The 12,173-nt window shown below is 40.3% G+C and overlaps 1 protein-coding gene across 2 annotated transcripts; it reads right to left on the bottom strand.

Moving 5' to 3' along the window:
* Positions 1 to 520: 520 nt before the first annotated feature.
* Positions 521 to 3,701, bottom strand: LOC127305245 (putative F-box/FBD/LRR-repeat protein At1g78760). Of its 2 annotated transcripts, XM_051335646.2 has the most exons (5): positions 3,262 to 3,697; positions 2,245 to 3,145; positions 1,866 to 2,018; positions 1,586 to 1,775; positions 521 to 801 (listed from the first exon to the last, which is right to left on the bottom strand). In XM_051335646.2, exons 2-4 carry the CDS (start codon positions 3,121 to 3,123, stop codon positions 1,590 to 1,592), a joined length of 1,218 nt encoding a protein of 405 aa, XP_051191606.1. In that variant the 5' UTR covers positions 3,124 to 3,145; positions 3,262 to 3,697; the 3' UTR covers positions 521 to 801; positions 1,586 to 1,589. The 2 variants fall into 2 exon arrangements, with proteins under 2 accessions (XP_051191606.1, XP_051191608.1); XM_051335648.2 differs by lacking the exon at positions 1,866 to 2,018 and having other exon boundaries at positions 3,262 to 3,701.
* Between the last annotated feature and the right edge of the window lie 8,472 nt (positions 3,702 to 12,173).

The following is a 12,173-nucleotide window of genomic DNA, read 5'->3' as shown; positions in this document are numbered from 1 at the left end:
GGAGGGAGAGAAATAAAAAAAACGAGGCGTCAGAGAACACTCTAGCAGCACGTTTGAAGTTTACCATAGAAGCTAATCAAAAAAGAAGCAAACCCAACGGAGAAAAAGAAGGAGCTGATCGAGCGCATCCGCACGGCAGCAAGCTTACAGAACCGCACAACTAGCCAACAAGTGGGTTTTTCTAACGCCTAAACTATGTCACCTTCTTTTTAGTCGACAAAGTGAAGGCTGTGTCAGCTTCTTTTTCGTGTCAACTATTTAGAATTACAGAAGGGGAAACACCAAGTTGAACAGTGCAAAGGGACATAAAATGATCCATGCATAAAAAACTAAATTTTACTAGCCAAACAATTCTACTCCCTTGGATCCATATATAATAAGTGTTAGAGCTTTACTTCAGTTTAGTCCAAAATTGAACTAAAGCTCCGATACTTATTACGGATGCAAGGGAATGGTATATATTGACGATCTAAAAAATATGTATATATGGCGTGAACACAATTCCATGACAAACAACACAAAACATAACAACGCACTTCCCAACTTCCATTAATAAAAACATATCAACGTTCCGTCCATTCCCAATTCAACAAAGTGCAACCCATATAGCCGAGGTGCACTAAACAACTAACAGAAATAGATTTCTAGCAGTGACCAAAGATGAGAACAAGAAACTGCTTGCACTGTAATCTAACAACAACCAACACTTGGCCACCATGGCAGACTTTTCAGACAAATGGTAGTTTTCAGACACAAACATATGGGCCAATCTCACATCTTAGTCGCTATCACTGGATGAAGCTGCACCAAAAGGAGAAGGCACAGTCAGTTTTATCCAAATATGTTATCAGTTGACATAAGGCATGAATTTCAAATATCTTGGTTTGCAGTTTTTGTATAGGAACTATCCAGAAGCCTGACAAATAATGGTTTGTTGATAACGGAAGAGTTCTTTTTTTTAGGGCAACACCAAAAAATATGACCATTCAGGGAGGCTGCAAGACTGAAGAAGGCTTCATGCTTGAAACAAGTGTGGAACAAATGTAATTTGGGTACCAATCTCTGTCAATACAACTGACTGAAGGCCCGGACAACAGTAAATACAGCATGGAAAAGACAGCCCTTTCTGGATTGATGCGGTGCACTCCATTGTACTACCTGTGTCCCAAAAATATAAGTAGTTTGGTAGGTTTTTTCTACCCTCTATCTACTCTTAGTACCAAATGAATGAGAACAGAGCTAAAATGGATTTCGAAATGAGAACAGTTAAATAGTTAAAGCATAAGAAACATATTCTATACTGAAAACAATAAAGAAAAGAGAATCAAAAATAAATGATTTGGGATGTATGATATAGATTAATAAGCACATCAGAAATGTGTACAAAGTATTAACCATAATTTACAAGAGAAAACTACAACCATTCTAAACTCCATTATTATGCAAACCCAATTTATACTTAAGGATGCTAGATACAAAATATGGATGAATTAGATGGAGGCGTGCTTACATTTAATTGATGTGTAATTAAAGCAGACAAGTTAGAAAAAATAAGGAGTACTAGATATGACGAAAGGCAACTTACAATCTCAGTGTTTTTTCCACCGTTCCTTGATGCTAATTTGTTTATAAAGTATGCCAGAAGTACTCAAGATCTTCAAAATTTCGCGAACACCTTGATCAATTTTACGACATTCAATCTCCACAACCAAAAGAGACGCACACAAAATTGGTTGCTCTGTTGTTTCTTGGGGTACTGTTGCTCCTACAAAATTCTAAAACATAATAACTATTGTTAAGATTAAGAAAGGCGCACTAGATAATACTTAACTGATTCAGCAACATCTTTGCATAAATAAATATACCTCAGCATTATCAATCGTAAGAGTGAGCCTCTTAAGAACCGGAGAGTGTTGGAGAATGCAAACTAGGTCACTAGCCGTAAACCACTCATTGAGTAGCAGAGTTCTTAATTTGGAAAATATGGGGCACGATGCCAAATCCCACGTGAACCTTGACTGGACAGAATGCAAATGAACAAAAGACTACCATGAGCTTTAGTCAGAATCTTAATTTCAAAACTACTACAAAAACCTACACCATATACCCCTAAACTATTACATTTTATCCAATCAAGCTGTCAAGGTTTGGAAACTGTGGTAATGAATATAAGCAACTCAACTATATGTAGCTCTAATAATGGATAGTGATACAACAACTGCTAAGAAAGAGGGCAAACCATACCTTTTTCCATTCAGCAGTCAATTGCAGATGAACAGCATTGGACAACCCGTTGAGAAGCACACAATCCTCATCAGAACAAGTACAGGAAGGTTCATCACAATCACAGTAATCAAGGCACGTATAACCAATCATAACAAATGCACTTTGTAGCAGTGGCATCTTTTCAAGCAAAGGTGCCAAGCCGTCAGAACCACCATCACTACAATCTAGGTCCAGTGAGATAAGACGGGGGGTGTAAATTTGAATGCGGGATCGCTCAGGAAAGGTACATCCATCAATGATCTGCAGATACTTGAGTGATTCAGAAACTATCCTGCGTACGTAAATGCTGCAATCCCTAATTGTTAGCATCTGTAATTTTGGGCAGTCCGAGAAATCCAACGAGGAGTGTTTGAACTCAACATATTGAAATTCGATGGTCTTCAAGAACTGGGAGATGAGACGATCATCAAGTGGTAATGGCACATCATCATACTTTTCGGGTTGGAGTCTCTCTCCATGATAAAGTCCAGGACGAACTTTGAGCCACTTAACTTGGCACTCTAGAACGTACTCAATCAACTGCTTGGTGCATGTGAATGTACCAGGATTACCCACCACATCAAAGTGATTGATCTCGCAGTAGGTCAGAGGTGAGTTCCCCCGGACGTGGATTATGAGATTCGCCAACTTTTCGTAACGGTCGAAGGTAGGGGAACTCCAGCCTTCATAGTGGAAGCTCAGCCTGGTTCTATCTCTCCAGATGTCGCGCCATCTGGTTCCGAGGACACAAGTCTGCAGGGCATCATCCCCCGGCAAAAAGTACAGGATACGGCGGAGGAGGTCGTCAGGTAGATCGTCGAACGGATCCTTGTCGCTCGCCGCAGCCTTCTTCGGCATTCCGTCGAGCAGGTGGCAGGTCCTGCCAGATCGGGGAAAAAGATTCAGCAGAAACATCAGATGAGAGGAGAAACCTGTCGCCGGACATAGCAGCACGAGGTCGTGGTCTAAAGAAAAACAAGAAGAACGCCGCATCACCTGAGCTTGACTCGTAGACCGGCGGAAGCTCCCGCCGCCGGCAGTCGCGGGGAAGATGAGGGAGAGCGCTACGGCTCGTGTCACCCTGTCGTATTTAAAACCACGCTGGGGAGAGCAGACGAACCGCGCCGTCCCTCGATTGCCCGCGCGCCATTACTGCTGTGTTCATTTCCCACAGAATTTTGACGGACGTGGTGGAATACGAGAAGATGGCTGCCGCGAATGAGTCGGTGAGATTTCCCGTACTACTCACACTGAATTCAAGACCTCTTTGTTGAACTATTTTCAAATTTCTTCTGGGGATTTAGAATTGATGTTTGGATCTGCTACGGCGGTCGTTTGATTTACCCTTTTACTAACCGTTAGTCGACTGATTTCTTTTGGCCATCAGTCGAATCTGTGGCCGTGGTTTCTACGCGGATGCGTGTTGAAAGCACCGACGAAAGACTACAGAGAGCAGGTTTTCTTAACGGGTTTTTTGGTAAAAGTTCATTCTTTCGTGTCCGGTTTGCTGCACCGGCCTGCTTCATTTCCCAATTTCAAGAGTAGAGAGATAAATTGTCAAAAAAAAAAGTTGTAGAGAGATAAGACCTGCCGCAAATATCCGAATGTGGAAATCCGAAGAGAAGGAAAAAAGGTCGGTAATGTACAGATGGTTTAGTGATTTTGATGACATCCTACGTCCATCAATTCTGTCACCGTGTGACATGCGGACTAAATCCAAATTTAAACATTGCGAAAAAATTTGAAAAAATCATGCATGTTCACAGTACATATTAAGATAACCCCTAAAAATTTCAGATCAAAATTCGAAACATACATTGAGAAACAAAAAAAAGATACGCGCCCTAGGGCGACGCATTTCGGACACCGAAAATGTCCGCACGCGTCCGTTTACGTCGGTCCAAATGGTTGAAATCGACAGCGCGTCCATTTGCGTCGGCCCAAATGATTCAAATAGACAGTGCGTCCGTTTGCGTCGGGTAGCTCCAGCGGCAAGATGCATTTTTCGATTTTGGATTTTTTGAACATAAAAACAGAATTTACATAGTAAAACAAAGAAAAATAAAAACCATAACGCCTGCGCCTACTGGTTGTCGTCGTCGCTGTCGATCACGACGAGCTCCGGTACCGTCCACGGCCAGTTCGCAAGCGGCGGAACATACGACGGTGTCGCGGTCGGTGGTGGAGGTTGAGTAGCCTAGGCCGGAGGTGGAGGTTGAGCAGCTCAGGCCGGCGGTGGAGGTTGAGAAGTGATACGTCTCCGACGTATCGATAATTTCTTATGTTCCATGCTTGTTTTATGACAATACCTACATGTTTTGTTCACACTTTATATCGTTTTTATGCATTTTCTGGAACTAACCTATTGACGAGATGCCGCAGTGCCAGTTCATGTTTTGTGTTGTTTTTGGTTTCAGAAATCCTAGTAAGGAAATATTCTTGGAATCGGACGAAATCAACGCCCATCATCTTAGAATTGCATGAAGCTTCCAGAACACCCGAGAGCCGCCAGAGGGGAGCCCTGGGGGGCCCACACTTGTGGCTGGCGCGGCCAGGGGGTAGGGCGCACCGCCCTAGTGTGTGGTCCCACCAGGACTCCACCGACCTTGCCCTTCCGCCTACTTAAAGCCTCCGTCGTGAAAACCCTATACGAAAAAGCCACGGTACGAGAAACCTTCCAGAGCCGCCGCCATCGCGAAGCCAAGATCTGGGGGACAGGAGTCTCTGTTCCGGCACGCTGCCGGGACGGGGAAGTGCCCCCGGAAGGCTCCTCCATCGACACCACCGACATCTCCATCAACACTGCTGTCTCCCATGAGGAGGGAGTAGTTCTCCATCGAGGCTCGGGGCTGTACCGGTAGCTATGTGGTTAATGTCTCTCCTATGTACTTCAATACAATAATCTCATGAGCTGCCTTACATGATTGAGATTCATATGATGATGCTTGTAATCTAGATGTCATTATGCTAGTCAAGTGGATTTTACTTATGTGATCTCTGGAGACTCCTTGTCCCACGTGTGTAAAGGTGACAGTGTGTGCACCGTGTGGGTCTCTTAGGCTATATTCACAGAATACTTATTCACTGTTATGAAGAGCATAGTGAAGTGCTTATTTATATCTCTTTATGATTGCAATGGGTTTTGTATCACTATTCATCTATGTGCTACTCTAGTGATGTTATTAAAGTAGTTTATTCCTCCTGCACGGTGTAATGGTGACAGTGTGTGCATCGTGTAGTACTTGGCGTAGGCTATGATTGTGATCTCTTGTAGATTATGAAGTTAACTATTGCTATGATGGTATTGATGTGATCTATGCCTCCTTTCGTAGTGTGAAGGTGACAGTGTGCATGCTATGTTAGTACTTGGTTTGGTTATGTTGATCTGTCATGCACTCTAAGGTTATTTAAACATGAACATCGAATATTGTGGAGCTTGTTAACTCCGGCATTGAGGGTTCGTGTAATCCTACACAGTTAGTGGTGTTCATCATCCAACAAGAGAGTGTAGAGTCTAGCATCTATCTATTTATTCTGTTATGTGATCAATGTTGAGAGTGTCCACTAGTGAAAGTATGATCCCTAGGCCTTGTTCCTAAATATCGCTATCGCTTGTTTCTTGTTTTACTGCATCTCTACTGCCCGCAATATTACCACCATCAACCACACGCCAGCAAGCACTTTTCTGGCGCCGTTACTACTGCTCATACTTATTCATACCACCTGTATTTCACTATCTCTTCGCCGAACTAGTGCACCTATTAGGTGTGTTGGGGACACAAGAGACTTCTTGCTTTGTGGTTGCAGGGTTGCTTGAGAGGGATATCTTTGACCTCTTCCTCCCTGAGTTCGATAAACCTTGGGTGATCCACTTAAGGGAAACTTGCTGCTGTTCTACAAACCTCTGCTCTTGGAGGCCCAACAACATCTCTACAGGAAAAGGAGGGGGCGTAGACATCAAGCACTTTTCTGGCACCGTTGCCGGGGAGGAAAGGTAAAAGGCACTCATACTCCGGTTCCAGGTAACAGTACTTTTCTGGCGCCATTGTGTGTGTGCTCGAAGCTATTTCCTTTAGATCCTGCAATTGCATCTTTTTGTTTCTTGTTTACACTAGTAAGGCATAATGGACAACAATGAGCTTCTTATTCTATTTCCTGATTTAAGACATGGATGGTTTGATCCGAAAATTAAAAAACCCATGGAACATATTAGTATGAACACTTTGAACACCATTGTTGCTAATGATATGGAAAATTCTAAGCTTGGAAGCTGGCTTTGATGAGCATGATATTTTTAGTCCCCCAAGCATTGAGGAGAAAATTTTCTTTGATGATACTTTGCCTCCTATTTATGATGATTATAATGATAGTAGTCTTTTGGTGCCACCTACTATGGAGGATAAATTTGATTATGATTACAATATGCCTCCTATATTTGATGATAGCTACTATGTTGAATTTGCTCCCACTACAATTAATAAGAATGACTATGCTTATGTTGGGAGTAGTAATTATTTTATGCATGAGACTCATGATAAGAATGCTTTATGTGATAGTTATATTGTTGAGTTTGCTCATGACACTACTGAAAGTTATTATGAGAGAGGAAAATATGGTTGTAGAAATTTTCATGTTACTAAAACACCTCTCTATATGCTGAAATTTTTGAAGCTACACTTGTTTTATCTTCCTATGCTTGTCACTTTGCTCTTTATGAACTTGTTTATTTACAAGATTCCTTTTCATAGGAAGCATGTTAGACTTAAATGTGTTTTGAATTTGCCTCTTGATGCTCTCTTTTGCTTCAAATACTATTTCTTGCGAGTGCATCATTAAAACTACTGAGCCCATCTTAATGGCTATAAAGAAAGAACTTCTTGGGAGATAACCCATGTGTTTATTTTAGTACAGTACTTTGTTTTATATTTGTGTCTTGGAGGTGCTACTATTGTAGCAACCTCTCCTTATCTTTATTTTATTGCATTGTTGTGCCAAGTAAAGTCTTTGATAGTAGAGTTGATACTAGATTTGGATTACTGCGCAGAAACAGATTTCTTGCTGTAACAAATTTGGGTTGAATTGTCTGTAGGTAACCGAAAATTATGCCAATTTACGTGAGTGATCCTCAGATATGTATGCAACTTTCATTCAATTTGAGCATTTTCATCTGAGCAAGTCTGGTGCCTCTAAAAAATTCGTCTTTACGGACTGTTCTGTTTTGACAGATTCTGCCTTTTATTTCACATTGCCTCTTTTGCTGTGTTGGATGGATTTCTTTGTTCCATTAACCTCCAGTAGCTTTGTGCAATGTACAGAAGTGTTTAGAATGATTGTGTTGTAGGATAACGTTGCATAGAAAACAAAAAATTTCCTACCGCGAACACGAAATCCAAGCCAAGATGCAATCTAGAAGACGGTAGCAACGAGGGGATTATCGAGTCTCACCCTTGAAGAGATTCCAAAGCCTACAAGAGGAGGCTCTTGTTGCTGCGGTAGGCGTTCACTTGCCGCTTGCAAAAGCGCGTAGAAGATCTTGATCACGATCGGTTCCGGCGCCACGAACGGGCAGCACCTCCGTACTCGGTCACACGTTCGGTTGTTGATGAAGACGACGTCCACCTCCCCGTTCCAGCGGGCAGCGGAAGTAGTAGCTCCTCTTGAATCCGGCAGCACGACGGCGTGGTGTCGGTGGTGGTGGAGAAATCCGGCGGAGCTTCGCTAAGCGTGCGGGATGTGGTGGAGGAGAGAGGGCCGCTAGGGTTTGGGAGAGGGGGCGCCGACCACTAAGGGGTGCGGCCACCTTGTGGTCTTTGGGTGGCCGGCCCCCTCCCCTTGGCCCCTCATTATATAGGTGGAACCCCAAGTGTTGGTCTCCAAGTCTTCGAATAAGACCCGAACCAAAAATCTTCCATATGGTGGGGAAACCTACCCAAGCTAGGACTCCCACTAGAGGTGGGAGTTCCACCTCCCATATGGGGGGGGTGGCCGGCCCCCTAAGAGGGAGTCCACTTGGGACTCCACCCCCACTAGGGTTGGCCGTCCATGGAGGTGGAGTCCCATGTGGACTCCACCTTCCTTGGTGGTTTCTTCCGAACTTTTCTAGAACCTTCTAGAACCTTCCATAGAACCTTCCGCGTCATTTTAATTCACATAAAATGACATCCTATATATGAATCTTATTCTCCGGACCATTCCGGAACTCCTCGTGATGTCCGGGATCTCATCCGGGACTCCGAACAAATATTCGAACTCCATTCCATATTCAAGTTCTACCATTTCAACATCCAACTTTAAGTGTGTCACCCTACGGTTTGCGAACTATGCGGACAAGGTTGAGTACTCACTCCGACCAATAACCAATAGCGGGATCTGGAGATCCATAATGGCTCCCACATATTCAACTATGAATTTAGTGATCGAATGAACCATTCACATATGATACCAATTCCCTTTGTCTCGCGATATTTTACTTGTCCGAGGTTTGATCTTCGGTATCATCCTATACCTTGTTCAACCTCGTCTCCTGACAAGTACTCTTTACTTGTACCGTGATATGTGGTCTCTTATGAACTTATTCATATGCTTGCAAGACATTAGACGACATTTCACCGAGAGGGCCCAGAGTATATCTATCCATCATCGGGATGGACAAATCCCACTGTTGATCCATATGCCTCAACTCATACTTTCCGGATACTTAATCCCACCTTTATAACCACCCATTTATGCAGTGGCATTTGGTGTAATCAAAGTACCTTTCCGGTATAAGTGATTTACATGATCTCATGGTCATAAGGACTAGGTATAACTTAATGACGAGATCTTATGCTACGCTTAATTGGGTGTGTCCATTACATCATTCATATAATGATATAACCTTGTTATTAATAACATCCAATGTTCATGATTATGAAACTAATCATCCATTAATCAACAAGCTAGTTAAGAGGCATACTAGGGACTCTTTGTTGTTTACATATCACACATGTATCAATGTTTCAGTTAATACAATTATAGCATGGTATATAAACATTTATCATAAACATAAAGATATATAATAACCACTTTTATTATTGCCTCTTGGGCATATCTCCAACAGTCTCCCACTTGCACTAGAGTCAATAATCTAGTTTACATTTGTAAAGATATAACACCTTGGCCTTATGGTGCTTTATCATGTATTGCTCACAGGAGAGGTTTTTAGTCAACGGATCTGACACGCTCAGAAACGTATGTATTTTGTAATTCATTTGCGTCTCAACGCATCACTCATTTCCAAATGAGTCGGCATTTAAATATGTTTGGTCTTCTGGTGGAACCTTAATTCCGCGGTCTGAAATATGTCACTAATATTGTCACACACAATATAGCTTCAAAGTTCTGACTCTGTCGGAACTACACCAAGTTCTCAAAGAACCTCTTGACTTAACATCCTTTGTCATTGTCAAAACAATGACAAACTCTGCCTTCTTTTGTAGAATCCATCACAATATTTAGAACTCTTCTAAATCTAGCATAGACAACTTCTAGCGCATTGTGCTACCTTTTAAACAACACTTAGTCTAATTTGAGATTGAAATTATATTTTATATGTGACAAAAACAATATTGGTGTAACACCTTACAGCGATTTGTTTGTCATTTCTTTATACAAATATATATATATATATATCCTTAGTTCTTCTAAAGTACTCAAGGATATTCTTACTGTCGTCAAATGATCATCATATGAATCATTCTGGTATATGCTCATAACACTTTATAGCACATGATATCTGATTGTGTACATATTATTCGTGATCTATAATCACTCATGTGTTTTTACTCATTGAGTGTCAGATACACTCAAGTCTTATAAAACCTTCACATGATAAGAACATTTTCTTAATATTTCTATATTGAACTACTTCAATATTCTATGTACTTTGACTTAAACTTATTATGTGTTTCAATCTATCTTCATAGATCTTGACACTAATATGTTTCAGTCCAAATTCTTTCATTGAAGTTAATTTCTCAATGAATCCTTTTAATCAAGTATATAATTACATCATTTATAACCAACTATATGTCTTCTACATAAGTATTATAAATATGTCTCAGAGCTCCCACTTAATTTCTTGCAAACGCAAGCCTCTTCATCGTCTCTGATGAAATCAAAAACTCTTTGACTATTTCATCTAGTGAAGATTCTAATTCCGCGATACTCACTTCATCAAATTGAAGTTTGTATATCTTTCTAGTATTCCACGGATCAGCAAAACTCTTGGTTGTATCTTGTATACACCTTTAATACACACTTCTGATAAGTAATGTATTTTGCCATCCTACTAACATATCTCATAAAAGAAATATGTAGTGATTACTAGAATAATCCATATAGACTATAAGCATTGCTATGGAAGATCTAATCTTGTCGTAGTCAACTCTTTGAACTTTGTCGTAAACAATTTTTCGACAAGTCAAGCTTCTTTAAGGATATTTCATCCAAATCCATCAATTTTATAGATCCATTTACTTTCAAAAAGTATTCATCTATCTTGGATTTCATGGCGTATAGCCATTTTAACGGAGTCAGGGCCCATCATAACTTCTTTGTTTGTAGTTGATTTATCATTGTTTAAAATCAATCCTTTGTCCACAAATCATTTATTTGATCACAAAGTAAACCATACCTACAAGGTTCAATATGTACTTCGATCTCCATGGCTATAACACTTTGTAGTCATGGGAGCCATGATCGTCGTGGCCGCTTCCGGAACCAATTCCGATGCTGCGCTACTCTGATCATTATACTCAGGTTCATAAACCTTATCAAGTTCTATTGTCCTCCCACTCAAATACTTCGCTAGAAAACAATTTCTTGGAAATAAGCAAGTAACATTAACAAACACTTTTGTCTTTTACTTCATATTGGGAAGAATTCCCAATCAACTCTTTGGGATAACCAACAAAGACATTCATCCGATTTTGGGATCATGATGATGCTCTATTTAGTGTAAAAGCGGTAGTCACTAAAGCATAATCCACAAAAATATAATGGCGTCATAATTTTTTTTATCTCATCATTAATCCAACAAGGTTTGGATACATATCTTGGATACTATATCATCATTATGATACTCCAAGAAATGTGAGTTGTAGAACAATTTCATAACTCTCTTAGATGTTCGCTAAAACTCGTAATTCAAATATTTCCACCATGATCCAATCATAGATATTTGACTTTTCTATTACGATGATTTCCATTTCATGCTGAAATTTATTTGAATCCATTCAAATGTTTCAAACTTCTTCCTTATTGAATATATCCACATATATATACTCAATTAATTGTTGAAAGTTTTCATGAAGTAGAAGAATCTCCCGCATACAACTATGCCCAGTGAACCACATACATCATCATGTATTTTTCCACTAAGTTAGTTGCCCGTTCAACTTTCGGCCTATGAACGGTATTTTAATCATTCTCTTTAGAAAAGATTTGCAAGCGCCAAATGATTCAAAAATCAAATGACTCCAAAAATCCATTTGCATAGAGTTCCTTCATGTGTTCCTTTTTAACATGACCTAAATGGCGGTTCCACAATTAAGTGGAATTCAAATCATTTGCCTTATGGCATTTTTAGCGTCAGTGTTATGTATGTGTGTTTCACCATTAAGATTTATAATAATTTTATCCATTGTACATGGAGTAATGTCATAATTTAAACAACTCATTGTTTTTATTTGACCAGAGCAAAATAACAATTATTAAGTTCTTTATTATAAATTCTAAGGGCTAGATAGAATGCTAATGACGAACATAATAACACTTTATTTTGTTCCAGGCGTGCATTCTTATCATATTCCTTGTCAGTCACTTAGGCCATTGTATTCTTGTATTGCGTTGTTTTGTATGACACTTCA

The sequence above is a fragment of the Lolium perenne genome, chromosome 6 (assembly GCF_019359855.2).
Source record: "Lolium perenne isolate Kyuss_39 chromosome 6, Kyuss_2.0, whole genome shotgun sequence".
NCBI lineage: Eukaryota > Viridiplantae > Streptophyta > Magnoliopsida > Poales > Poaceae > Lolium > Lolium perenne.
The sequence above is the reverse complement of the archived record's forward strand: the minus strand, read 5'-3'. Positions and strand labels throughout refer to the sequence as shown.

Excerpts from the sequence above, each read along its gene's own strand:
- LOC127305245 (XM_051335646.2), bottom strand. The coding sequence starts at position 3,123 with ATGCCGAAGAAGGCTGCGGCGAGCGACAAGGATCCGTTCGACGATCTA. Across the intron at positions 2,019-2,244 it reads TGACTGCTGAATGGAAAAAG|TCAAGGTTCACGTGGGATTT; the intron begins GTATGGTTTGCC and ends CATTCTGTCCAG. Across the intron at positions 1,776-1,865 it reads TTACGATTGATAATGCTGAG|AATTTTGTAGGAGCAACAGT; the intron begins GTATATTTATTT and ends ATTATGTTTTAG.